The sequence below is a fragment of the Andrographis paniculata genome, unplaced genomic scaffold, assembly GCF_009805555.1.
Source record: "Andrographis paniculata isolate CXL003 unplaced genomic scaffold, ASM980555v1 Contig51END, whole genome shotgun sequence".
Classification (NCBI taxonomy): Eukaryota; Viridiplantae; Streptophyta; class Magnoliopsida; order Lamiales; family Acanthaceae; genus Andrographis; species Andrographis paniculata.
The window spans coordinates 1,375,152-1,401,854 of record NW_026137586.1 but is presented as its reverse complement, the minus strand read 5'-3'; the positions used below and the strand labels follow the sequence as shown (position 1 = coordinate 1,401,854).

The 26,703-nt window shown below is 32.6% G+C and overlaps 2 protein-coding genes across 4 annotated transcripts; both read right to left on the bottom strand.

Moving 5' to 3' along the window:
- Nucleotides 1–651: 651 nt before the first annotated feature.
- Nucleotides 652–6,616, bottom strand: LOC127253621 (mitogen-activated protein kinase homolog NTF6). Its single transcript, XM_051278285.1, has 7 exons — nucleotides 6,511–6,616; nucleotides 4,004–4,252; nucleotides 3,757–3,886; nucleotides 3,545–3,682; nucleotides 1,836–2,168; nucleotides 1,569–1,752; nucleotides 652–1,299 (listed from the first exon to the last, which is right to left on the bottom strand). Exons 2-7 carry the CDS (start codon nucleotides 4,183–4,185, stop codon nucleotides 1,136–1,138), a joined length of 1,131 nt encoding a protein of 376 aa, XP_051134242.1. The 5' UTR covers nucleotides 4,186–4,252; nucleotides 6,511–6,616; the 3' UTR covers nucleotides 652–1,135.
- On the bottom strand, nucleotides 6,228–21,032 carry LOC127253620 (V-type proton ATPase subunit a1-like). Of its 3 annotated transcripts, XM_051278282.1 has the most exons (19): nucleotides 20,535–20,549; nucleotides 19,846–19,890; nucleotides 18,016–18,161; nucleotides 16,668–16,790; nucleotides 15,475–15,582; nucleotides 14,766–14,879; nucleotides 14,522–14,695; nucleotides 13,547–13,684; nucleotides 12,892–12,999; nucleotides 12,690–12,797; nucleotides 12,429–12,577; nucleotides 11,808–11,961; nucleotides 10,649–10,809; nucleotides 9,087–9,293; nucleotides 8,821–9,004; nucleotides 8,430–8,513; nucleotides 7,969–8,165; nucleotides 7,823–7,882; nucleotides 6,228–6,899 (listed from the first exon to the last, which is right to left on the bottom strand). In XM_051278282.1, the coding sequence occupies exons 3-19, from the start codon at nucleotides 18,028–18,030 to the stop codon at nucleotides 6,698–6,700; spliced, it is 2,286 nt and encodes a 761-aa protein (XP_051134239.1). In that variant the 5' UTR covers nucleotides 18,031–18,161; nucleotides 19,846–19,890; nucleotides 20,535–20,549; the 3' UTR covers nucleotides 6,228–6,697. The 3 variants fall into 3 exon arrangements, with proteins under 3 accessions (XP_051134239.1, XP_051134238.1, XP_051134241.1); XM_051278281.1 differs by lacking the exon at nucleotides 18,016–18,161 and having other exon boundaries at nucleotides 20,535–21,031; XM_051278284.1 differs by lacking the exons at nucleotides 6,228–6,899; nucleotides 7,823–7,882; nucleotides 18,016–18,161 and having other exon boundaries at nucleotides 8,001–8,163; nucleotides 20,535–21,032.
- Between the last annotated feature and the right edge of the window lie 5,671 nt (nucleotides 21,033–26,703).

Sequence of the window (26,703 nt, the reverse complement as noted above, 5' to 3'; positions counted from 1 at the left end):
ATGAAACATAAATTAGAGACAAGAACGTCGTCATACATTATTGTACAATGACAAAACAAGGCAACCACCTACATTAATAAATTTAATACTCCATCCATCCTATATATCGTGTCTGCTATATGTAACGTGTAATTAGTATATAATTAAAAATATATTAGTAAAAATAATTATTTTATAATATAAATAATTATAAATTAATATTAAAATAACTAATTAGTTTAATTAAAATTTTAAAAAAATAAATTAAAAAGCTTAAATGAAATTGAGATATATAATTATTTTCCAAAAAAAAAAAAAAAAAGTGACATGAAATGTAGGACGGAGAAAAAGGACAACGTGGACAAGTACTATCTCACTCGTTTACTTTTATTTTAAACATATGATCATAATATTTTTAATATCAAGTACAATAAAAAAAAAATAAAAAAAAAAGTAAAGAAACCAACGGACGAATATATATTTGTTTTCTTTTGTATTTTATCTATATGAAAAATATACGTTTTATATTTATAGCATATAACTCTCGACACACTCATTAATTTAATATATAAACATCTTATAAAGACAACGTAATCATGCTATCATTGGATTCAGCGCGTAACAAATATATTCATACAGCATAACATAATATTCAAAAACTTAAAAAAAACAGACACAAAAAGCTCGTACATATTGGTAAAAACTGTGAATTCAACGAGAGGATCATCTACAAGAAATTACACAATTCTACATAGAACCAAAATGACCCATCCAACTCCTCAAGAACATGTAAGAAAATAAAAACTCGATTGATCGATCGATCGAGCAAACCCCGACAACAATCCAACACAAAATATAAAAACATAAAAAGGAACGAGCTACGTACCTCCCGAAACATTCGGACCATTACATACGGTGGCATGTTTGCGACTGCGCCTCAGTCGAGGAGTTCTTGAAAGGCGAAGAAATTCCTCCTGGAAATCCATGATGTAGTCTAGTCTTATGGCGATCGATAGGATTGCACTAAAGACTTTCCGGAGAATATATGCGCGAAACTATAACAACCACGGCAAACCAAAGGATCATACGGAAACTCTCGACCAAAACACATTCAACTTAGAACACACAAAAAAAAAAAAAAGACGGGAATGTCGAGCTACTCTGGGTTGAATTTGAGAGACTCTCTCCATATTAGGTCCTTGATATCCTCTTCGCTTAAAGATGATTGTTCGAAATCAAAAACAAAAGGAGACGGACACATGGGCTCCTCGTTAATCTCATGGAGACTCGATAAAAACGGATGGTTCAGCGCTTCCTCGACTTCAGCCATTAAAAGACATCAATCAGAGAGGTTAAATTATAAAGATATACTCCCTCCACCCGATAAAATTAGAGATAAAAGTAAAATGATAGTTAAGAATATTTTTGAAATTTTAGTTAGAATTAAAGAAAATAAGGAGAGAGAATGTAATAAAGGCAGCAGTAAATAAGTGTAAATTTAGAAGGCAGGCTAAAAAATAAAATGAGTAAATTTGATCGACGGAAGCACTATATAAGTTCCAATGAACGAACAAAGGCAAAGCGCGTACCAGTTATGCGTTTTTCTGGATCGAAAACGAGCATCTTCATCGCAAGATCGATTGCACCGGGAGATGCATCGGGGAATTTTCGAGATAGAGGTTGCTTGGGTATGTAGGGTAGCTGCTTGACGTACCTTCGAGCATTGTCACTCCTCAAAAATCGTAGATCAGATTCGTCGGGTGATCCCAGTAGCTGCTCCAAAGTTTTTAGTCGAGTGTTAATGAACACAGCCGTGCAAACTATAATCGAAAAGAACATAAAATCGAAGTTCTTACCTCGTTTATTAGCCCCAACTGCTGAACATAATCTTTACCAGGAAAAAGCGGCTCTCTTGCGATGATCTCCATCAATATACAACCGACCGACCACATATCAATGGCTGCAGTGTACTCTGAACAGTTGAGCAATAATTCAGGTGCACGGTACCAGCGCGTTACAACATACTCGGTCATAAAATCTGTCTCGGAGGTGGTTCTTGCAAGTCCAAAGTCACAAATCTTTAGATCACAGTTAGCATTAAGAAGTAAGTTGCTCGGCTTTAGATCACGATGCAGGACGTTTGCAGAATGTATGTATTTAAGTCCACGCAACAGCTGATAAAGGAAATACTGCCAAAGCAAGATAAAATCGTCACGGTAACAACAAAAATGTCTACAGATAATAGAAAATTATGATGTTTCCAAACCAAAGAATATAAATGTCGAAATTTTTTATATTAGTGGAGACACATCTGACATTTTATTCCAAATAAAATGCATTTTCAACAAGCTGTATTATCAGATGGAGACCCTCTCAAGATCTATGTCCATATGTATGTATTTGAATTTTTACAATGATAGACAAACATTGATTGTTTTGTATTAGTATAAACTTTTCAACGATGCATGTTCATAAATACAATCATATCGAGGCATTATCGTACTTGTTTAAATTTTCTGTATTTTCTTAGTCTCACCTACAATGACGATATTTTCAGATTGTAACTCTTTTGATAAAGACAATATTGAGATAACTTATGTTCCATTATTTTCCCTCATTCTTCGTCCCAAATCTTTTGCTATTCTTTATAATTTGGGACGTCCCAAAACTTTTACCACTTTTATTTATTTAAACGTAGTCTTTTTCTCGGCTATCCTTTGAAAGCACAAACTATAAAATCATTCCAAACAAAAAGTAAGTGTAACATGGTCATAAAACTATCAAAATTATACCGCCTAAAAGATTGCACCTAAAGTAAAACATGCAAAAGTAATAGGACATAGGAAGTATTTCCTTCACGATGAAAGACGTAGACAAATAAGTAATGAAGTATTATTTAGAAGTCACAAATCCTTTCACTGGCAGTATGCTTTCTTCTTGTCAAGGCTAGCAAATGAACCACTACAGTATAGCAGATGTGTTTCAAGAATTCGAAATCAATAATATACTTTTTCAACATAACTCTGATGCAAATGGTCAGTCAACTAAACATCCAGAGGCTGTTTACTATGCATAACTAATCAGCATATGAATTATAAACTATAACACCGACATTATGTTTAGCTATGTTTTCGAATAGTTTTGGAAAAATTAATAAGAAAATAGGTATTTGATGTAATCTTTTGTATAGAAAATAAGCTCTTAATGTAATATTCTAAACAAAAAAAGAGTGTTCTTTGTAAAAAGTACTTTGAAAACATTCGTATACGGATTTAGGGTAGGAAACAAATCCCGAAGGTATTGAGAGATGCCATCTACAATTTCACATGCCTCATTTCCTGTTTAGTTAATTTTTTTCAGTTAAGAATCATAAACCAAATAATTCAATCCCAAAATCACTTAATTTGATCTTATAAAGATGGCCATCAAACCAAGAATTGCTTATGAACAGCATAAGAATTTATCAGAATCTAAAATGAGTGAAAATCACAAGGCAAAAAGTTGCATATCTGATTAATGAAAACAATCTAAGATCAAAAGTTAGCCATTGTTTGTGAAAGCTTACTTGACAGTGATCATCAGTGAGTTCCTGGCTCGAACAGATTATCTGATGCAAATCAGTATCCATCAATTCATAGGCAATGTACACATCGTTGAAGTTCTGTTTATCTGGAGGCTTTACAATATCCAATATTTTGATAACCTATGAGCAGATACAAACGATAAATTCAACAAAATTCAAAATTGAAACCTCAAATTATAAAAATCTTCCCCAACATTTTCGTGGTCCATATGCGTTAGAAGCTTGATCTCGCGCAAAGTCCTCTTCGCATCGATCCTGTTGTCGAACGCGTTCGCGATCCTCTTAATTGCAACCGTCTCCTTCGTCTCAGAATTCGCAGCCGAGCTGCACGCACGACGAGATTGCAGCAAATTGAGAGAGACAACGTCGACGACATCGCAGGGGAGCTCTAATTCGAGACAGAAGCAGCAATTGCGAGAAACAGTAGAGCAGGAAAATTACCAAACGAGGCCATAGGCGCCGCGGCCAACAGGAGCGATTGGAGGGACGTACTTGGCAGGGACCTGGAAGAGGTTGCCGAGGACATTGTACTGGACAAAATTTCCGCCATGGATGGGAACTCCCTTGACCTGAATCTGAGAAATAGTGGCGGACTTGTTTTCGTCTTCGAATTGGTTTTCCATTTGGCTTGAGGGAATGCGTGGCCGGAAGAGTGGCGGGCGCGGCGCTCCTTGTGCTTTTAAGCTTTAGCTTGCCATGGATGGATGCGATTGGGAATGGAATGGAATGGAAGATGATGAATGTCTCAGTCATTCATTCAAAGCAGAAAAGGTGAAAGAGGAGGGAAAGTGCCGCAAAGGCCCTTTGGGGAATAATCCAGTGCGGACAGGAACACGCGGTTCCTACACTCACTACCCCATTTTCAATCCAACACTACAACTTTAACTTTAAATATAAAATTGATATTTCTATTTTAACTATAACTCTATTTTTTATAATATTCTTTAAATATTTTATTTTTTTATTATTTTAAACAATTTTCAAAAATTAAAATAAAAATTTAATTAAAAAATAAAATAAATAAAAATAAAAAGGCAATGATTTTGCTACAGTATAATGCGGAAATTGAAGTTGCACATCAACTCAGCATGGTTAATAGCGCTGGGTTGGAGACTACGAACAGGTTTTAACTCCAAAAATACCACGGTACTTTTACTCTAACCTATAATTATATTTTTTATTTTAAAAATAATATTTTTCAAATATTCTATTTTATATATTATTTTAAATCACTTTTTATATTTACAATGAATTATTATCTTTTAAAAAAATAAAAAAAATAAATAAATCAAAGAATTAATATACACAAATTAAAAAAAAAAAAAAAAAAAAAAAAAAAAAGAAAAGAAAAACTTAACACAGAAAATGAAGTTCCACAGTGTAACACCAAAGCAAACACTATAAATGATGTTAGAAATGGTGCTTGATTGAAGGAGTAAAACTCCATTTATGCAGGTGCATTGGAGATGCCCTATCCTATCACTAACCTCTCAGGTGTTTTTAGTCATTAAATTTTACTTAAATTTTACTATTCATTCATTTTTAAAAAATTAAAAAAATAAAATACTTAGGTGTGTTTGCTCGAGGATATTTGATTTTTAAATAGTAAAAAATTTAAATTTAAATAATAATATGAATTGATGGTAAAATTAATATTTAGTACTCCTCTACTCACTTTGTTTGTCTATTATTTTTATTTTTGTTTGTCAGCACCTTATTTATCATTATTATTAGAGGACGGAGGGAATACATTTTATATATTGTTGATTTATACTTTCATTTATACGACAGTTGTTAAAGTGTTGATTTGATCAAATCAGTAACATGATAATTTTGACTTAATCATTACAAGACATACGATAGATTATCAAATTAGTATATTAAATTGAAACAATTAGCAAATCATTACACGACAAATAACATATGTTATGTTATATTAAAATGTGTGTTGTATGGATCATATTTTGTACTAAAATCAGCATATATTGTATTTCGCATGCTATACTATATATTATATTAATATTTATTGTGTAAATTATATATTGGATTGTATTATGTAATTTAGTTATTGTAAATCAAAATCTATTGGGTTGAAATAATAATTATATTTTACATCTAATTGTATAATTTGCTATTGGAACATTTGTTATTTATTATATTAGTACGTGCTAATTTGTTTTATAAATATTTGCTGATTGAATATATTGTTGCTAAAATTAAAATTATAATATTTTACTATATATAATTATATAATCTGCTATATACTTGTATTAACATTAGCTATTTCTTTTATAAATGTTTACTAATTGGGTTAAATTATCACATATGACTCAATCAGCAGGGTAATATAGTACATTTATATTGTGTAATACCCCTCAATTTCACATAATCTTTTTCTTTAAATTTTAGTTACATTTTAAATTTCATAATTTATAATTTTTTATTTTTAATTAATTTAATTTTAATCGATAACTATTTTTATTATACAATAATTATTTTTACTAATATACTTTTTAACTATTTACTAATTATATTATTTTTTTTAAATTCTCGTACCTACACAACATAAACAATTTACGTGTAACAGAAAAAGTATATATTATGTATTACCGATTTATACCAGTGTTAAAAAGGGACAACTAACAAACTAAAGAAACAGTGACACTTCCTATAACTAACTCACAAAGCTGACACAATTCATTACATTACATTACACTAAAATATATCACAACAGAAATAACAATCTAGATGGACTGGACTAGACTAGACTAGACTAGGTAGCCTCTATATGTATAGGTATATATATATATGGATTTATGTATGTATGTATGTATATATGAGCAGCAGCCATTTCATTCTCTACTATATGTATAAAATCTTGAAAAAGGAAGAGGGAAAATAACAAAACAAAAACAAAAGAAGAAAAGGGATATGTTAAGGCCACATACCGGAATCCAAACGCATCTCGGCGTAAAAAATGAAGGGATTGGCAATTGGACTCCTCATGATGTTCAGACGACGAGTGAGGCGAGTGGCAATTTGTTCATCTGTTATATATATATATATATATGTATGTAAGTACTCATATGTCATTTCTTTGTCGATGGCTCTATCATGGAAATTCGAGAAAGAAATCTAATCTTCGTCGTTTAATGCAGCGAACGAGAAGGGTTTGAATTTGTAGCCATCGGCGCTGTAGAACTTATTTTGAAACTCGACCCAATGGAGACGCAGGGCGTGGAGGAAAGCGCTTAGAGTCTCCATCATGAGTAGTATAAATGCTGTTGCAAATGCAAACACGCACAATCCCACCAACCGGATTATCACACTGTCGTACCTGCATCGATTCAGAAAAAAGGGTATTAAAACAACTCAATCCAAACTTGTGCGTGTGTGTGTTCGTGTGTATTTTTTCCTTCAAAATTAGCTGGAAAAAATGGAGATTTGAGGACAAAAATATGTAATTATGACAACCAAACTTGAATGCAATTAGTTTTTAAGTAATGCTAAAAAGAGTGCAAGAAAATGTCAGACTATTTGGATGTGTTCTTTTTACAAAAAAAAAATAAAAATACACATTTTCCAAAAAAAAGTACTCTCTCTATCTCACCTACTATGTCCACATTGTGATGTCTGTCCGTCCCACATCTCATGTCACTTTCATTTTTTGAAAAATTATTACACACCTTAATCTCATTTTAAATTTTCTAATTTTAATAAAACTAATTAGTTATCTTAATATTAATCCATAATTATTTATATTATAGGATTATACATTCTTAATTATCTACTAGTTATAATTAACGTAAATTCTTGTGTCTACAGTAACCCGAACATGCATGGAACAGAAGGAGTAATATATTATACACATTCATTATTTTTATATAACCTACACAATTCTCTATACCTTACGTAAAAGAATTTTTCAAACCATTTCACAAAACAAACACACCCTTTGTGTTTGGTTGGGGGGTTTTCAAAATATTTTTACTATTTACCAATTTTTTTCCATATAAATATCAAATCAAACTATTATATTTTATTTTTAATATTATACTAAAAATTAATTTTACATTTAAAATATCACATCAACACCTATTTATATAACATCAAACAACTATTCGAATTCAAAATTTTTACTATTCAAAATCCAAACTCAAAATTCAAACCGCCAACCAAACACACTTCTAGTACGAAGGATTTAAAAGGGGATTGAAATGAGTAAAATATTAATGTATGCATTTTTGCAAAAAAACTTACCCCCAAGCAAGGCGGAGGACTTTTTCGTAGAATACAGTCGACAACTCAGAGTGGGCCAAACTGTGGTAACAAAAGGTCGAGATTAAATGTCTAGTAAATGAACAATGAGAACATATTCAGTTAACTCCCATGTTTATTGCTCCTACCTTAAGGCCCATAATCGGAGATATGATGCAGTGTTTGAAACAGATCCCAAAACAAACTCGATGGCGTGTATCATTTGATGTACAAAGACCTCACTAAAATTGAACTCCTCGGGTTGAGGTTGTCTCACAGACTCAGGTTCCTCGTCGTCATAAATTTCAGAGGTTCTAAGCATTCCATATGTCCGGCCTTGAAATCTCTTGGATATGCAGAAAAAAATATCACCAGGTTAATAACCTTTTCATGGTCCTCGAGGACTCTTTAAACGGCCCACAATAAAAGATACTATAATAATTCATTCTACAGAAAATTGTAGTCAGGGAAGGAAATTATGAGACATTTAGAAAGGAAAAAATAAACAGGTATTAGGTTCCAATGAACATTTGTACAAAGAAGGGTCATAAAAAGATGAACAGAATAAAGACGAGAAAAAAAAAAAATCAAACCTAAAGTATAAAAATACCTCAGTGTGCCGCCTCTTTAAAATAAAGGGTTTAGGGAAGAGCATCCACGGAACAGCAATAAGAGCTAAAAGCAGCAATAAAACCTGAAACAAGATTAAAAACCATTAACCTGTGAAATTGAAGAATCAATAAGGAAGCTTTGACACAAGGAAAGAAGGAAAACCCCTGCCCCCTTTGTTTTCACTGATAATAATAAAGGGCCTGCCACCTTTTTCCCATCTCTCCTAAATTTCCGGGCACCAAGAGGGCTCCCGCAGCTCAAATGCGGAAAAATGCTTTTCTTTTATTCCCCCAACAATAAATAAATAAACGATATGCATAGTTTTATGTAGCCTGTAAATATGAATATGGAATGTGATAGTTAAGAAAAGATCCAATTAATAACCATGCCTGCAGCACACTCTGACCCGCGAACAGCTGATTTTCACCCAAGGCTTCAAAGGGACTTAAGAACATGTAAATCATCACATGATATAGATCTGCTTGAGAACCAGTACACCATTTCACAATGATGAGAAGCGAAAGATAACCAAAGAGGCTATTAAGGAAGATCATCTGCGGCACAAACTGAAACCTAGAAGAAAGTAAAGGCTTTTAGTTTCTATAGGAAAATCGGAATAAATGGAACAGCTGACTGAAGCAAAGAGACAACATACTTAATATCAAGTGAGTTGCCAAAATATCGGGCATTAAAGTAACTGAGTATAATTCCCAGATTCATCTGAGCAACACCAAACAAGATAGACATTTTCATTTTCAGGGAATTCAAGAAAGCCAACTCAGAACGACTTCCACGCCAACTTGGATCAACACCAAATGGATATGTGTCTTGATACTTAATTAAACCAACTGAACGAGCATCACTGTTAAGAAGAGAGAAGGAAACATTATAAGTTTCATAGTACCTCGAAAAACTGAAAAGGCACCATATATATCACAAAATAAGAGAAAGGGGACAATTATAAATGACTGGGGAGTTGGAAAGATAAATGAAATAAATTTTGGAGAGTTAAGTAAAAATCACACACACCAACACATAGCTAACTCTTTTTTACTATCAACACTAGAGTGTATAATATGTATAAGGACCATAACATCAAATCAGCAAATTGGTTCTACCACAAACCAAACCCAAATCTTATTATCAAGCCCCTAAGCTCCTTTGGCTGTAACCGGTTTATCTGTAAATATTAAACATTATTCTATCTTTATTTCCTAAAAGTACTGCAAAAGATATGGATCAGTGCATCAAAGATGGTCTAGTTATGGTGGCAATGGCGAGCAGTGGAAGGAAGCTAGGTTTATTAATCTCGTGCAGCAATAGTGGGGTTGAGAAATTTTTAGGCTTGTTTAAATACAAGGAAATGACACAACATGGTTTGACAATTAGGGCTGAGAAATTTTTAGGTCTGTTCAAATACAAGGAAATGACAAGACATGGGTTTGCATATTAGGGTTGAAAGTTTTTTTAGGTTAAAAACTAAATAAATGAAATAATGGTATTAAGCATAGAATTTCCCTTTCAGAAACAATGGCATAGGGCCTCTTAAACTAAAATCCATATACACACACACACACACACACACACACTCTTAACAAAAATGTAATATAATAGATAGTATATATCAGATTTTATCTTCTAGCAATCCTCTTTTTCTTTTCTTTTTTTCTTTTTGTGTGTGTGTGTGTGTGTGTGTGTTGGTTTGGAGTGTTTTTCCTCTGCCTCCTACCCCTTGATCCAATTGTATATATCAATTCACATACAAGCCCAAAGATGGTGTCATTTATTCAAAATTAGCTTCCAAAATGTCAGATGGAACTAATAAAACTATACAACTAGCAAGCAAGAACCTAACAATAACAAAAATGCTACAGCAGCTCATTCATTATTTCAAACTCCATGATGACCAAAACCACTAGTCATTAAAGAAAACCACTGGTTCTTGATGGTTCAAAATGTCCTGCTTTATTAGATAAAATGTTATAGTAGTAGAGCCTTTAGCTTCCACGCTTTCCCTTGTAATATCAACAGAATTCCACTTAGTTTTCCACATCTTCAATAAAATTAGTGTATTTCCACTTTTTTCTTCTTCTAGGTTTTCTTGTTTCTGTTTACATTGGTGTAACAGAGGATGACAATGAACAATTTTTAACTATAGATAGATATTCAATTAACCGAACCTACTATACGGAACAAAAATTAGGTACAGATACTTACCTACATGAGTCATCCCGGCACTTGTAGGCAGAACTACCAAAAATGTGGGAAGGTACGGAAAAGAATTCATTGTATATCAAGCCACAATAAATTGAAAAAAGAGACATCAAAAAGAGGACATATCGGCCACCAAATAGCATCTCCATGAAGCTGCCAAGTTTCTGATAGAAAGAAAATTTGCATTATACAGAGCCTCATAAAATAAGGAAAAAGGAATTACATATAAATTAAACTAAATAACAAAATTGAGGACCTGCATTGACATCAAAAACTTCCTGATGAAAGAACAGGTTATTTCAGTTAATTTCCTAATCACCAGACACAACACCTACTTGACAAGGAACTATATCTTCACTGTTGCATATAGAACACTTGACAAGGTTGAATCTATGCTAGGAATTGTGCAGCTTGCCATTTTGGATAAGTTCACTTTTCTTTTTTTCCCCCTAGATCATTCAGTTTACAACACTTCTAACCAAGCTAGTACATAATGAAAAATTCCACAAATCAATGATGCTTGTGAAATTTCTTTTGTAGATTCTGATTATTTTGAGACAAGAAGAGTATACAGCCTGGTTTTTCCTAGAGTGTTTTTCCGATCCTCAAACCACATAAACAGCAGCCCAACATAGTGCATTACATGATATTGGATAGCTGATTTACTATTGTTAGATACTAATTAGAGCCATTTATTAGTATTAGGTAGGTTTGTGATTTAATATATTTGTGTCTTTATGAGTTACTAGAAGGTATAGTTGATTCATCTCCATCCTTCTATATTTAGATTGCCTATAAATGCATGGGTTATGCATTGTGAAGGATGAGGGTCTAATACAATCTCTTTATCTTCCTCCCATTTCATGTTATAAAAACTTTTCATCAGCTGTGGTGGAAATTATTACTCAAGTCATTTTAGGGATTCAAAAATATTGGGGTTGTCCATTAAGAAGAAATTTTTTAGTCAATCCAAACAAACTGATGAGTACCGATACCTTAAAGAATTCATCAATCATCAGTAAAGAATTTCTTGTTCAAAAGGTTATGTAGAAAAATTGCTCAAACTTCAAGCAGAAAGAGGAAAGAGCAAAATTGCTTTCACAAACCCCAGTATAGATTATTTAACCAATTTTTTAAAAATTTACAGAGCACAATGGTATACCTGTGAACCAAGCTTTTTCTCACGAGCAATAAGAATCACTGCTCCTAACAATAAACAAAGGCCATGACCCCAATCCCCAAACATCATAGCAAAGAGAAACGGAAATGTCACAATAGCATAAACTGCAGGATTTGCCTCCTGGTATTTAGGGACCCTGCCCAGTAGATTTGAGTCAGTGTCTTGTAGGTGTTTGACTAAGCAATTCAAGCAAAGGAACTGCAAATGACAGTATCTGTATGTTCATTCATTTGAGTAATATCATGACAAGTCTCCCACTCTAGCGTAGTATATCAGATTCAATAAACAAAATTGAATACCAATGATGCAATTGTAATAAGTGATTTATTAATCACTCTCATCAAGCACTTGCTAATTGCCCGTAAATTTGCACAGCTTCAGGGGCAAGCTATTTTCAATTATAAAACAACTTCTCCTACGCTTAGGTTCCCTAAATTGCAAGAGTATTAGGTCCAAAAAATGCTACAGTATTAATAACACGTCTAAATATTAATTCCAACTTACAAATAAAGCATGTTATAGTATGGATTTGATCAGACAAGCATTTATATGAAAAGAAAGGGGGTGCAGTCGAAAGGAACAAAATCGTTCTTACATACTTACCCATATGCATCGACAATTTCTTGATATGCATTTGTAAAACAATTGGTCTTGAAATATGTTGGAGGAGACTCAACCGAATCCATTTCATGAAATATCACACCCACTTGTGAGTTACTATCAGATGTTGCGCGTTGAAGAGCTTCTTGAATCTGAAATATAAAAAATGGTATCTCATGCAATCAATATGGCATTAATGAAAAGTTGATCCATGTATCTTCATAAATAAATACCAGATTAAATTGTAAAAATAAAATAAAATACCTTTGATTTTGCAAATATGGGACACCAACCTTCACCAACCAAACACTTTTTGGTGACATCAAAATTCAGCATGTTTAATGTGTCATATATTGCCTTTTCCATTCTCACCTAGAGAGAGGTCAGAGAATGAATTGGAATCCCCAGTAGCAGACCTGTGCTATTGAGATTAAATGGAAGTAAATATAAAACCCATATACGATACCATATTCATCCACTCCACTAGGTGAAATCCAAGGGAAGTGAGAGCCTTATTACGATGTAGGAGGCCAGCTTCTAAGGTGGTTTCCAGCTCAGACAAATGTGATAAAACCTGTACATAGAAAGTAATATACAATGTGTTAGATGGAAATCTAAGACAATGCCTACAGCCAGAAGAAGTCAGATCAACTAAGCATTCAATACTCCGATCAAAAAAAAAAACTAAGCATTCAGTACTTCAGAACTACATAATAAAGTTCTCATAAATTCAAATGAGTAGATTCTGGTACAACTAGAAGAATTTCAGAAGTAGCCAAGTAAGTACACTACTTTGCAACCTTAATCTGTAGGTGCATAACTTGCAAACCTTGGAGGTTTTGTTAATCTCATAATCATATACAGAAATCACAAGCATATAATTTGTAATGATTGCAAATCTCATCGTCAAACATACATCATGGTGTACAATTGGTAATGCTCAAGTGTCATTTGGTCATTTCTAATCAATTTTATCCAATTAAGTATATTCCATTCAGGCTAAGTCTTCTTCTGAATCAAGTAATATAGGAAATATAAAAAATACACGGATTACATGTGCATAGTATTATCCAACATGTAACAGAACCAAAATAGACAATGAAATCCTGTTAAGAACATACTTCTCGAGTCATTTGCCTCCTCTTGGTTAAGTCTTCCGGAACTGGATAACAATTTGCACCAAATGCTTCACATATTCTAAGGATTTTTATTCTGGCCTGCTCTCCCGAGAAGAATACAACAAACACTATTTTCTCAACCTGCAGATCATATGCATTCAACAGCTGAACATCAATTTTTTGAAATGTTTTTAATATTGATTAGTAAAATAAACAAAATAAAAATATCTTTTAACAAGTTAAATTCAACTAAAGGAAATAATGCAAAGTTCACAATTCAGAAGCATACTAAAAATACCAAAATCAATTCATTTTACTCTTATCCTGTTTCTTTTTTGCTTAATAATTTTTTTAGTCAACATTTATGTATCTTTTTAATATATTTTTTTATAGTCATTATAACTGGAAGCATCTATTCTCATTATGTATGTATATGTGCAAACAACTAATATAAATGCAACTAATAGAAAGTATATGTATATATAACTAATATAAATGGAACTAATAGAAAATATCAGTTGTGTTTATTTATTTTTATTTCCAACATTTTATTACTCAATCTATTATTCTCCCTTAAAATATATCACATCTAACACCCATTTTATATATAAAGCATCAAAGCCAAACAAATAATTATTAATTATACTAATAAATTATAAGCACTGACTGTTCAATAAATCAATTAATATATATTTTTACATTAATATACTATTTTAGTGGACATTATCATTACCATAAGTTCAAAAGAAGAAATGAAACTGCAATAACATTTACTGGAGAAAATAATTCAAATACTAAAATGCATGCTCATAGTATCGAAGACAAATAATGGGAAAAATAGAAGTCAGTGGAATAAATTAGTAAGCATAATAGGCTAATTATTGAATTAAGTCTATGAGATGACATTAGGAATATCAATTTTTTATTCTTCTTTTTGTGTCATAAATTTAGTATAACAAAAAACATGAGATACAATACCATTTCATTTGACACAGGATCCAGGATTTGTACATCAGCTGTTGTCTGATTGAATAGCATGTTGCCCCTCGTTGTCCGAAACAGCATCCTCTCAAACCTCAAAACTTTAGATTTACATATTATCCCACTTATAAATCTTATGCCAGATTGATTTGATGGTCCAGGTTGCATCTCCTGAAAATTAGATTTTTTCCCTGAATTCAGAAATAGGAGTATTGAGTAAATAGTCTAAACTGATTGTTACCTGTTCCAGCAGTGATGACATATCCCCATAACCATTGTTCATATGGACATTTTCATCTAATTCGGTCTCATTGTCTGCTCCATGATTTCCATTGGATGAAAGGAAGTCCCCTGCCTGGAATACCCCCATGTCAACAAATACATTCAAGGATTCTATGAATGACAAAAATATTTAAAAAGCTACCATGGTTTCTATGTTTCAAAATCTTGAAGGGAACATAAGAGGAAAAAGTATTATTATCAAAGGGAAAATAACAGACTTTGTCTTTTTCTCTTCATCAATTTTCAACATATTCCCGGATGCGCTAATGGGGTTGCAGGCTACTTGGGCAAGTTCAGTGCCAATAGAAATGATGAGTTATCTATTTGGATGCAGTACCGCTCTCTGTCAAACTTTATATCAACAAAAAAACCATTTTTGTGGTAAATAAATAAATTTTTTCCATGACATGACAATGGGGGTGTGTTCTTTTGTGTCTTTTGTTACTGTTCTGATCTGTGATTTTGGTTTTGGTTTTAATGTTTTTCGGGTGGAAATAATTATATCATGTGATGTTTTTTTATAGAAGATTGATGTTGAATGTGAGATTGAATAGTTTTTTTTAAAAAAAATGAGCAAAATGAGAAAAAAAAAAAAAAAAACACAGCCTAGATATAAAATTGCTTGCTGAAATTATAAGGAAAGCTACTTCAATAGCTTGACCATATACCTTTTGTAGTACCATCTTGAACTCAAGCAGCTCGTTATATGTTTGCTGCAGTTTCTCACTATTGGCATTCATTTCAAGCAGCCCGTGTTCATGCTCTGCAAGTTGAATCTGAGATTTATAATAAAATTGTCACTGATAAAAACAATAAGGAAAATAAGAACTGACGTAGGAACATTAAACAAAATCACAAAAATATAAAGGGTATATTTGTTTATTTTCTATACTAAATGGATTAAGGTAAGCCATTATTATTAATATGTTTTGTACAGTTTCACCCCTCCACAAACAATACTTCATTTTGAACTTTGAAGCTGACTTTAAAATCGTACAGACTTGATTTATTTTTCCAAGTATTCACATTAATTATGTAATAAAATATTTTTAAATACTTTAGTTGTAACTTCTTGTGTTCCATGGTTTATTCTTATTTCTTTCTTTTTTTGGAAAGAAAGGAGACTTTATTAGTGTAATAATAATAGCAATAATTAACTACAAAGCTTTAGGAATAAAAAAAGGGAACCAATACTGAAGCAAATCCAAAAGATACAAATCATTCAGACTTAGCTCTAATAATATGTATAAATCTTAAGATAAACTTTATAGCCAAGCAACGAAGTCCTCTGCATTTGTAGCTCCACACTTGCAAGGTAGTCAGCCAAATTATAACTTCTTTTATTCCATTTTTTTTTTCGAAAAAAAAAAAAAGAATAATCTTTAATTGTGGGTTCATTATCATTTGCATGTCCGGCTTTAAGACTTACTTTAGAAATAATATCCTGGGACTGTGTGAAATACCTCAGTTATATTTTTTCATCATATCTTCCAAGTTATATACATGATATATCAATAGATTATATGATACAAATTACTCTATGTCTCCAATAGTGCAGGATCAGAAGTTTTACTAACATAATTGTACACTTGTACAAGTTACGCATTCTAGTAAAATAATTTGATTGAGGGTTAACTAACTATACTAAATGCACTAAAGAAAAATGGATGAAAGTTGAATCTAGATGGGTACACATTTTAATCAAACACAATGGCAAATGTGGATGCATCCAATGTCACAAATGCATAGTAGAAAAGAAAGGAAAACAAGAAGAAAATAAAAGAACTTTGAAGTAATTTTGATATAATAACTTCTCAAGATTGACAAAATGCATTGGGAAAAAGGAAAAATGGAAACATACCTCCAGTTCTTCAAGGTCAATATCAGGTAGGGAAGCCGGACCTGAGGACGGTGTCAAACCAGCTTTATGTATTTGTTCTTTTATAAACCGCAGCTTCCTAGACATCTCAGCACATCTTTTGACCTGTACAATACCAAAAATGAAATTTATCTAACAAGTAGGACTGCGTCAGCACCAAAAGATAACGTCCTCCCCATAAAAAGTGTAGGAGAATGATTCACTCCAGTACAAATGAAAAAAATGAACAGGTATTTATGAAGGTCCATACCAAAGAAAAACTTTACAGACATGTAAAATTGGCCAAAAATTGAGGGCATGCATGCACAGTCATGCATACGAATCAATATAATGACAAAATGCCAAAGAAATCTGAGATGTTTAACAAAAACACAATCGATTTGATAAGCAAATAATTGCATAAAAAACTAAGATCAGACCAGAAAAATAATTAACTATCATTAAGTATTATGTATAAATGTCTCCATATTTCAAGAAATAGTATAGGAACTCTGCAACCTTTAGGAGAATTCATTATATGAAAGTGTCAAACGGTTGTGTTAGATGATGTAAATAACCGTCTGCATTTGCATGGAGTATCTTTGATATAAAAGGAATCAACCCAGCAATGTGCATGCACCACATCATTCTTGAAGTTGAAGCCAAGCCGTGAAATAGCCTTAGCGGCGCCTCAACGAGAACATGCAAGAGATAGTGAAAATTGAGGTAATTAAATTATTCTATGCAGGTATAATCTATCCCATCAGCAATAGCCACTGGTCAGCCCGAACCAAATGGTCCCCAAGAAAGGAAGATTTGTTGAACAAACTGATGAACAAGAGAATGTCTTTACAACAAGACCAGTTACTGGAAGGAGAGTTTGTATAGATTACAGAAAGCTGAATGCCGCCACAGAGAATGATCATGTCCCTCTGCCATTCCTTAATCAATGCCTTGAAAAGTTATCCGGCCACGAGTACTACTGCTTCCTGGATGGTTACTCAGGCTACCATCGGATTCCCTATGCCTTAACAACTTCGACAAAGTGCTGCTCCACTGCATTGAGACTGGTCTCGTATTGAATTAGGAGATGGCACTTAATGGTGAATAAGGGAATTGTTCTAGACCATAAGTTCTTGCTTGCCGTAATAGGGGTGGACAGATCCAAAGTTAATGTAATCAGAAGATGATAGCACCAAAGAATGAGAAAGTTGTAAGAAGTTTCCTTGGACTTTCTATAGAAGATTCATCAAAGACTTGAGAAAAATCACATAACCGCTCACAACGCTTCTATGTAAAGATGCAAAATTTGAATGGACAAGGCTTTCCAGATTCTGAAGAAAAAGCTCACCACTTCTCCCATCATTTCAGCGCCTGTGTGGAGCAAGTCATTCAAACTTATGACAGATGCAAGTGATTACGCCGTCGCTGCTGTCCTAGGCAAGAAAGTGGAGTCCAAGCTAAATGTCGTTTACTACGCAAGCAAGACACTGAATTCTGCCCAAAGAAATTACACTACAACTTAGAAGGAGCTGCTCTTTCAAAATGTTCAGACAACACCTGATTGGAAGCAAGACCGTAGTCCATACACACCATGCAACGATTAGATACTTGATGGAGAAGGAGACAAAGCCTACTTGATCTGTTAGGTTTTATTGTTCCAAGAATTCGATAGTGAGATCAAATATAGAAAAGGAAAAAAAAAAATTCATGATAGACCATCTAAGCATATTGCATCAACCGGAGGACATCACCGCAGGTATTAATGCATTACATTTTCCTACTAATGATGCCCGCTCAATGATTTGTTTTATGTAGAACACATTATTTCCAAAGTTTAGAGTTCCCATGACCTTAATATGAGGGCACCCATTTTGTGAATAAAGTACTAAAGGGCTGTCTCCACCAATATGATGCTCAACATCTGACTACTCCTTATCATTTTCAGGCAAGCGGTCAAGTGGTTTCAAATGATAAGGACACCTTTCAAGTCAATACAGCAGTGCTGAAACCTCATATTAAAGGGCATGTTTTGAAACAAGCCGAAGCAGATATAAATCTGATTGATGTTTAGTCGGTTGCTCCAGAATCAGAGTGAAATCAAGACTCAGAATTGCCTAATTTTATATCCACTCCAATGTTTATACCTCAATGAGGTCGAGGGATCAATGAAGTCTGCTCTGTTACTGTTTTAATTTACAGTAGTTTTCTGTAATGTAAATTTACTGCTTTGTAGTTCTTAATGAAATATCATTTTCTTCTCCACTTCTATCTTCATCCAAAAATTCGTGTTCATATTCGGTTGTTTAAGTCTTGATTCTTAATAAATTGTGGAAGTTCTAGAGAATGATTAACCATTTAAGCCCCTAATCGCATCGCAATTAACATAATGCACGTAGTTCGTAACAGTTAAGTACGCCAGTAACCAGTAAGTTTATAAATACTACCATGTAATGTAATTTCTTCGCTATAGTTTTAGTGCCTAAACAATTAATTACCAAAAGAAGGTAAGATATTTTTCTTGAATTATGTTTTTTTTTTTTTTTTTACCTTTATCACCTTAATTATTTTTTACTTGTTACCATGGCACAATTATCTGAAATTTTTGGAGTCATCATCTTATCACCAGACATAATCAATCAAACAGAAAATGTACAACCTAAAGCAATGTATTCTATGTTATCGAGAAATGGAGATGTGTATCAGCTGCATAATCTGTGAGTAACCAGTAATTTGTTAAATAAAGTAATAAACAAGCAGTATTAAACATGAAGCAAGATCGTAAGTTAATTTCAACACAAACTCCAGCCACTTGAAGGTAACTTTTACTTTCAACCAGTATTATTGATCCTTCTGCGTTATAAACATACGAAAATTGCACTGTTCTTCATTTCCTCTGGTCAACCACCAACTCCTGCTTTTTTACCTTTCTTAATCATATTTCATATATTCTTTCAGAAACAACCTAACAACCACTAAAATATCTCCATCAATAAATCAATACTGATGAAACAGGGTAGAAATTAAATTAAAATTGAAGTAGCAGTTAACTACTGGAAGTTGAGTTCTCATGGTAAGATCAGATTCCAAAATATTTTGTAGTTACTTTTATCACTAGGGAAGAATCAAACAATGGGTGAGAATTGAAAAAAAAAAAAAAAACTGAAATTGCATTTCATACCTGATTGACAAATGTTCGTTGGAACGGGCTTTTATCATCATTTAACTGTGAGTTCAAAATGGCAAACTTATGAGTGTTGCATATATTAGAAAAAAACAACAAACACAAAATCTACATAAACTCATTTCCATCAAGATTTCTGAAAAAACAATTCCCAACAGCTGTTCAAGGAAAGAAGGGCAATAGCATATCATAATCAATAACATTTTCAGCTAAATGTCAATGTCAATATCAATAATTATCCTTTACGAATAAAACTGCTTCAGTCATAGCAATATAAAAATGTATATTGAAATATGGAGTCTAGCTAAACATTGGCAAATTGGAAAATCTCCTATATGTCAGTGTTCTTTTTCGTTTGTCCTTTTTGGTTGTCCATTTCAAACACCTTAAGTCGTATATGCATTCAATGCATTATTCCACATGAAAGCAGTTGTTATAAACCTCACCTTTGTAATCATTAAGGCATATGAAAACCAGAAATTTTGGCGAAAAGCAAGATGCAATTAACAATGAAAATTCATCAGACACTTAATCATTCCAAAAAACCACCATTTCAAAGCCATCAATCTCCCGAAATTGAGAAGAATTCAGAAACTTATCAAACAAATAAAGTCGAGTACATACTAATCGTCGTCGCAAGAACGAAATCAAAAGAACGGAACATTGAAACAAAGATCTGAGCGTACGTCGCGGAATTGGATAAGACCGAGGTGGCCGAGATAAGAGATGGCGCGGTGAGCCGACTCCACGGGGATAATGAGCTGCACAAGCATCATCTTCTCGGAACGCATCAGATCCATGCTTGGCAATTTGTCTATAAACTCCATTTCCCGTCGAGCACCAAAACGCTGCCTAATTCAATACCAATTGGATCGCACCGAATCGCTATGTTATCTTCTTCAGATCTGAATCCGAAATCAAGCTAATGCACCATTGCGCTTGTCTGTGATATTCTGGTGCGTGGAAAAACAAAGCGCGCGGAGAGTCCGCATCGATTGCGGCGCTTTCACCTTTACATATGCGTTTTCGCAACCTTAACGGCGACGGCGACGTCGGTGGTGGCGGTGGCGGTGGCGGTGGCGACGTCGGTGGTAATTTACGGTCTGGTCAGGTCTGAGGAGGGGAAGAGAAAGGAAGATGGAATTCTTCACCGTGTGGAAAAGAACGGTTACTCGGTCAACTTTCCAAAAATATATATGCTTATATACATATATATTTCATTTTATTAGTATAGTTTTTTTAATTATGTACGTTTTAAAAATAAAAATATTTATTTAATACTACTATCAATTTTTTTTATCAAATTAAATATTTTACTTTAAAAATATTAAAATTTAATATTCAAAATATTATTAAAATATTTGAAGAACCAATTTATTGTACTCCCTTCGTCTCATAACTATGTATTCGTTTGTTTTTGACACGCAGTTTTAGAAATATTAATATTATATTAGGATGTAGTAAGAATAAAATAAAAATAACTAAAATTATTGTGTGATATAAAAGTAATGACATTTGTGTAATATATTGTAAATTGTAAAAATGTTTGTAATATTAGATAGATAGTACAATTAGTTTTAAAAAATAAATATTTTATTATGGAACTGACTAAATAAAAAAATGAATAATTTGTTATGAGACGAATGAAATAGTACAATAAAGTAATATTATTACATAGTAATATGAATTGTGTTGATTATAAAGAATGGCAATACCCGATTTATTTAGCATAATAAAGTGGTATGATATAGAATGTATATTGATTGATTATGTTGATGGGAAGAAGTGATAACACAATGGTGGAAAAGGAAAAATCAATTTTTTTTAGTACAATAATGTGATATAACATGTACTTCCTCTATCCCATTGGAAGAATGGTATTTGTTTTTTGGACTTAAATTTTTGAAAATTAATATTATATTGAATTGTAGTAAAAAAGACAAAAATACCCTTATTAATATAGTGTAATATAAAAATAATAACATTAGTATAATATATTATAAGTTGAAAAAGTATTTATTATATTAAATAGGTAGTACAATTATTAAATTAGAAAATGATAATTCTGGGATGGATAAAAATAGAAAATAATAACATTTCAATGGAACAGGAGAGTATTATGTACTCCCTCGTCCCACTTACCATGTCCGTTCGTCCACATCTCATGTCACTTTCTTTTTTAAAAAATAATTACACATCTTAATTTTATTTTAAATTTTCTAATTCAATTTTTTAAATTTTAATTAAACTAATTAATTATCTTAATTTTAATTTATAAAAAATTATATTATAAATTAATTATTTTTACTAATATATTTTTAATTATCTACTAATTATAGTTATCATATTAATTAAAAAAAGTGACCATACAAAATATAACATGTATTATGTATTAATTATATTAATTACAAGAAGTGACAGTACAATACTTGAAAGTCAAATTCTTTTGGTAAAATAGCAGGTATTGAGTATTAGGGTGTGTTTGTTTGAAAGAACAATTTTCAATCCACTATTCATCTTATTTTTTTTTCCAAAAGTATAAAGTAGAATTGGAAATGGGTTAAATGGGTTAGCGTAGGGTTTAGGGTTAGTGTAGCAGACCCTGCTAAAATAGAGAAATATACCAACCCTGCTAAAATAGAGAAATATACCGTGAACCTGCAATGCAAAAATGAAATTATGAGTTGTAAATTATCTAAGGATGCGTTTGTTTGAAAGATTTTGGTGAACTTCTACTATTCACAAAATTTTTTTCCCCTAAAAACATCAAATCAAACACCTATTTTTTATTTTTTATATTATACTAAAAATCAAATTTACATTCAAAATATCACATCAATTTATATTTATATCACATCATACAATTACTCAAATTCAAATTTTTTACTATTCAAATCTCAATCCAAAATCCAAACCCCAAAACAAACACACCCTAAAATCATCTCTGCAAAGTCTACAGTATCTGGCAATGTAACCCATCTCCCACTCCCGCCATGTCTTCTAATTTTACATACACTAAAAACTCTTCAATTCATTTGTAAATATTAATACTAATCATAAATAAATATTTATATTTTTTATTTATTTATATTATATAAAATCTAATTTAATATCCATAACTCATTACTCTGCAGAATTATGAATCGCAGAGGATCTTAGACCACTTATAACTCATAACTCCATTTTTGAATGGTCCACAGTAAATTTTTCTATTTTTGAAGGGTTTGCTAAACTAACCCACCTCAAACCATATCTTCTATTTTTGCAAAATTTCTTCTTCAATCGTACTCTTCATTTTAAATAAATAAATAATATACTATAAATATTAATTACAAAATTATAATAAAAAATAATAAAATTAAAAGTAACAAAAATAAAATAAAATATATAAAATATAAGATTAAAACAAAATAGAAAAGAATAAAATAAATAAAATATAAAAATATAAACAAAATTTAATTTTTTATTTTGTTGATGATATTTAAAAAATTAAAAAATAAATAAATATAAAAAAAAATAACTACATAAATAAATAGATAATATTAAAAAGTAGATAATTATATAAATAAATAGATAATTTTTTATAATTGTATTTTAAAAAAAAAATTCACCCCGCTAATTCCAGTCGGCAGGGTGGGCAGTAAAATTCTGCAAAATTGCATAATGGATTTTTTTTTTCCACCTGCAAAAATAGAGAAAAATCCCCTCTGTTCGAGATGGTATTAGCTTCGTTCTTCCCACGGCAAAAATGGTGAAGAGGGCAACAAACATTGCTTCGGATTCCTAACAAATGTCACTGTTACCAATAAATAAAAACTCCATAGAAAAGGAGTTTCTAAGCAAAGAGATCAGGCGACAGATCTGATATCATATACGTCCATTAGCATTCAAAACAGGCCATTAATCTCACCTGCTTTGCCAAGATGGACTCAATCAATTCAACAACAACATGAAGAAAAAGGAGAAGATAAACAAACAAATTACTCAAACTTACTGCAAAAAAAAAAAATGTTTCATCTCTACTGATCTGCAACTCCATTGATTTTAAAGAAGCCGAGAACAGTTTAGAGTGACATTTGATGTTCGTCCATTAGCATTCAAAGCTGATCAACGCCCGAAGGCTCCATAGCTTTGCCAAGATGGACGTCTAACCGTCTAACTGCTACTCCAATCGTTTATCGCGAATTCAGCAAAATCCGAAATCAAATTTCAAACAAATGATATTATCATATTAACAGCAGAAACGATTGTAAATTTCTACTTCCACGGTACTGAAGCCACCGATAGGAAACCAAAATCACGCAAAACGAGTTCCGAGCACGTACGTATCATAATAGCAAAGTATTGATCCAAAATTACAGAAATGGAAATTGAGAAGAGGCAGAACTGCGGTATCGATGTATTAGAACGCTACAGATCGGCGATCGGTACCGTCTCCGGAAGCGGCCATTGATGCGCGCTGTTTCATATTGAATGAGCGCATTGCGAAGAAAAACCCTAGAAAGTTGGGAGTTATATAGACATAAATGGGCCTTAACTATTGTATTGGGCCCATCTTATAATCCACTGAGCTCATTTTTCACCGCTTAAAAAATATTTTAGGTTTCGTATGTGTGAAAATTTTAATTTAAATAATAAAATTTTGAATTTAAATAATTATTTAATATTTTTATTAGAGTCCTGTAAAGATAAAAAATTAAATATTTTATTAAAAGTAGAAAATAATTGTGGATATTTTAAAAATTTTATTTAGTAATTTATGATGATTATGATAAAAGAAAATGTAATAAAGTTATTGACAATTATAATAAATAAGATTGTGTTTGTTTTTGGGTTTGGAGGTTTGGGTTTGAATTTTTTAATAATAAAAAGTTGAGATGTGATATGAATAGATATTAATGTGATATTTTGAATGTAAAATAAATTTTTAGTATAATATAAAAAAATTAAATATTTGATTCGATATTTTTTTAAAATAAAAGAAAGAAAAATCTAGTAAAAACTTTGTAATAAAATCTATAAAGGAACAAAATCTAAGTGTTAAATATAAGATAATAGTTTATTTTTAAAAATATGATTTTGTCAAAATAATAATAAGCTAAATTTACAAGACTCGACAAAAAAAATGAAAGTAAATTTTGCAAAGACTAGTATAATATAAGTAGAAATTATCATAGAAACTGGGTGTGTTTATTTGAGATGTTTTAATTTTGAATTTTGGTTTTGAATAATAAAATTTTTAATTTGATAAGATTAATGGAATAAACTGAATTTCTCAGATTATAATTAGGGTACAATGTTATATATAATATATATCAATCTATATATCAACATCCCTTCAAACTCAAGGTGGAATCCAACTTGAGTTTGCTCAATAATGACTGAAAATGGCCGAGAAGATGAGGCTTGGTGAAGCCGTCGGCAGTATGATCAGCAGCAGAAATGGGAGACAAGAAGATGTTGCCATACTCAACATGATGACGTCCAATGTGACAATCGATCTCAATGTGCTTCGTACGCTCGTGGAAGACATCATTCGTCGAAATCTTCATGGCGTTCTAACTGTCGCAATGAATAATAGTGGCAGAGGACCGAGACACACCGAGATCAGTCAGCAGCCGGTGAAGCCATAGAAGCTCGGTAGTGGTGTCGGCAAAAGCTCTATATTTGGACTCTACACTGGACCGGGAGACAACCGTTTGTTTCTTGTTGCGTTAAGAAATAAGCGAGTCGCCAAGGAAGAAGCAAAACTCGGTGGTCGAGCAGCGATTAGAGGGATCTTCCGCCCAATCAGCTTCAGAATACCCGGTATTGGAAGATATAACCTGTTTAAGAAGAGCCTTCAAGTCCTGAATCATATGAGGCGCAGACGTAGGCATGGCAGAGGCTGTAACAAATGAGGTATTAAACTGATGAGGTCCACGAACATGCCGAGACTTGGAATTACTGCTACTAGAGCGAGACGACCTAGTAGGGCAATACTGTATAATATGACCTAAAACATGACAGTAGTGACACTCCACCTTGGGGCAGTGATCGAAGTCATGATCAGAAGATGAACATCGTTTGCAGCGGAGGGGACGACTCTGAGTAGGAGTTCGGGCGATGACCGCAAGAGCAGAATCAAGCAAAGGAGCCTTGGCTAGGTAGAGACGAGTTTCCTAAAAAAAAATCTCATGAATAGCTGCATCCAAGGTAGGAAGTGGGTGCCGATGTAATAAAGAGGCACGAACTGCCTTATACTCTGGACACAAAGCCATCAAGACCTGAATGGGGCGAAGATGATCAGGACTGATCTCAGCCTGATCCAACCGATGCCAAAGGGGTTGCACTTGCGCAAGGAAGTCGTTGACATATTGTCCTGGTTCATGTTTTAGATCATGGAGAGTACTCCATAGCTGATAATAGTGCGCCAAACCAGTAGCACGGAAGCGGACTGCCAAGAAATCTCAAGTTGCCTTAGCAGTTTCAAATTGGGCAAGCTGCACATGTATCGCGGAGTTGAAGTATTGCGCAACCAAGTAAGAATCTGATGATTCTTAGTGTCTCAATCCTCAAATTTTTCAATATAAGATTCAACAACTTTGGCGGTAGACGCAACTTCTCCTATAGAAACCGGAGCAACGGGAGCAACTATATCCCCTGTAACAATCCGCCATAGCTTCCTTCCTATCGGGAAGCTTTTCATTGATTGTGCCCACAAATTGTAATTATTTCCGGACAGGACAACACTTATCGGAATATGAACATCCATATTTTCCATAAAGAAAATTTCAAGTGTAGACAATATCTCAAGCCGAAACGACAGAAACACAGACAAAATCGAATCAAACCCGGAATACGAAAAATCAGACG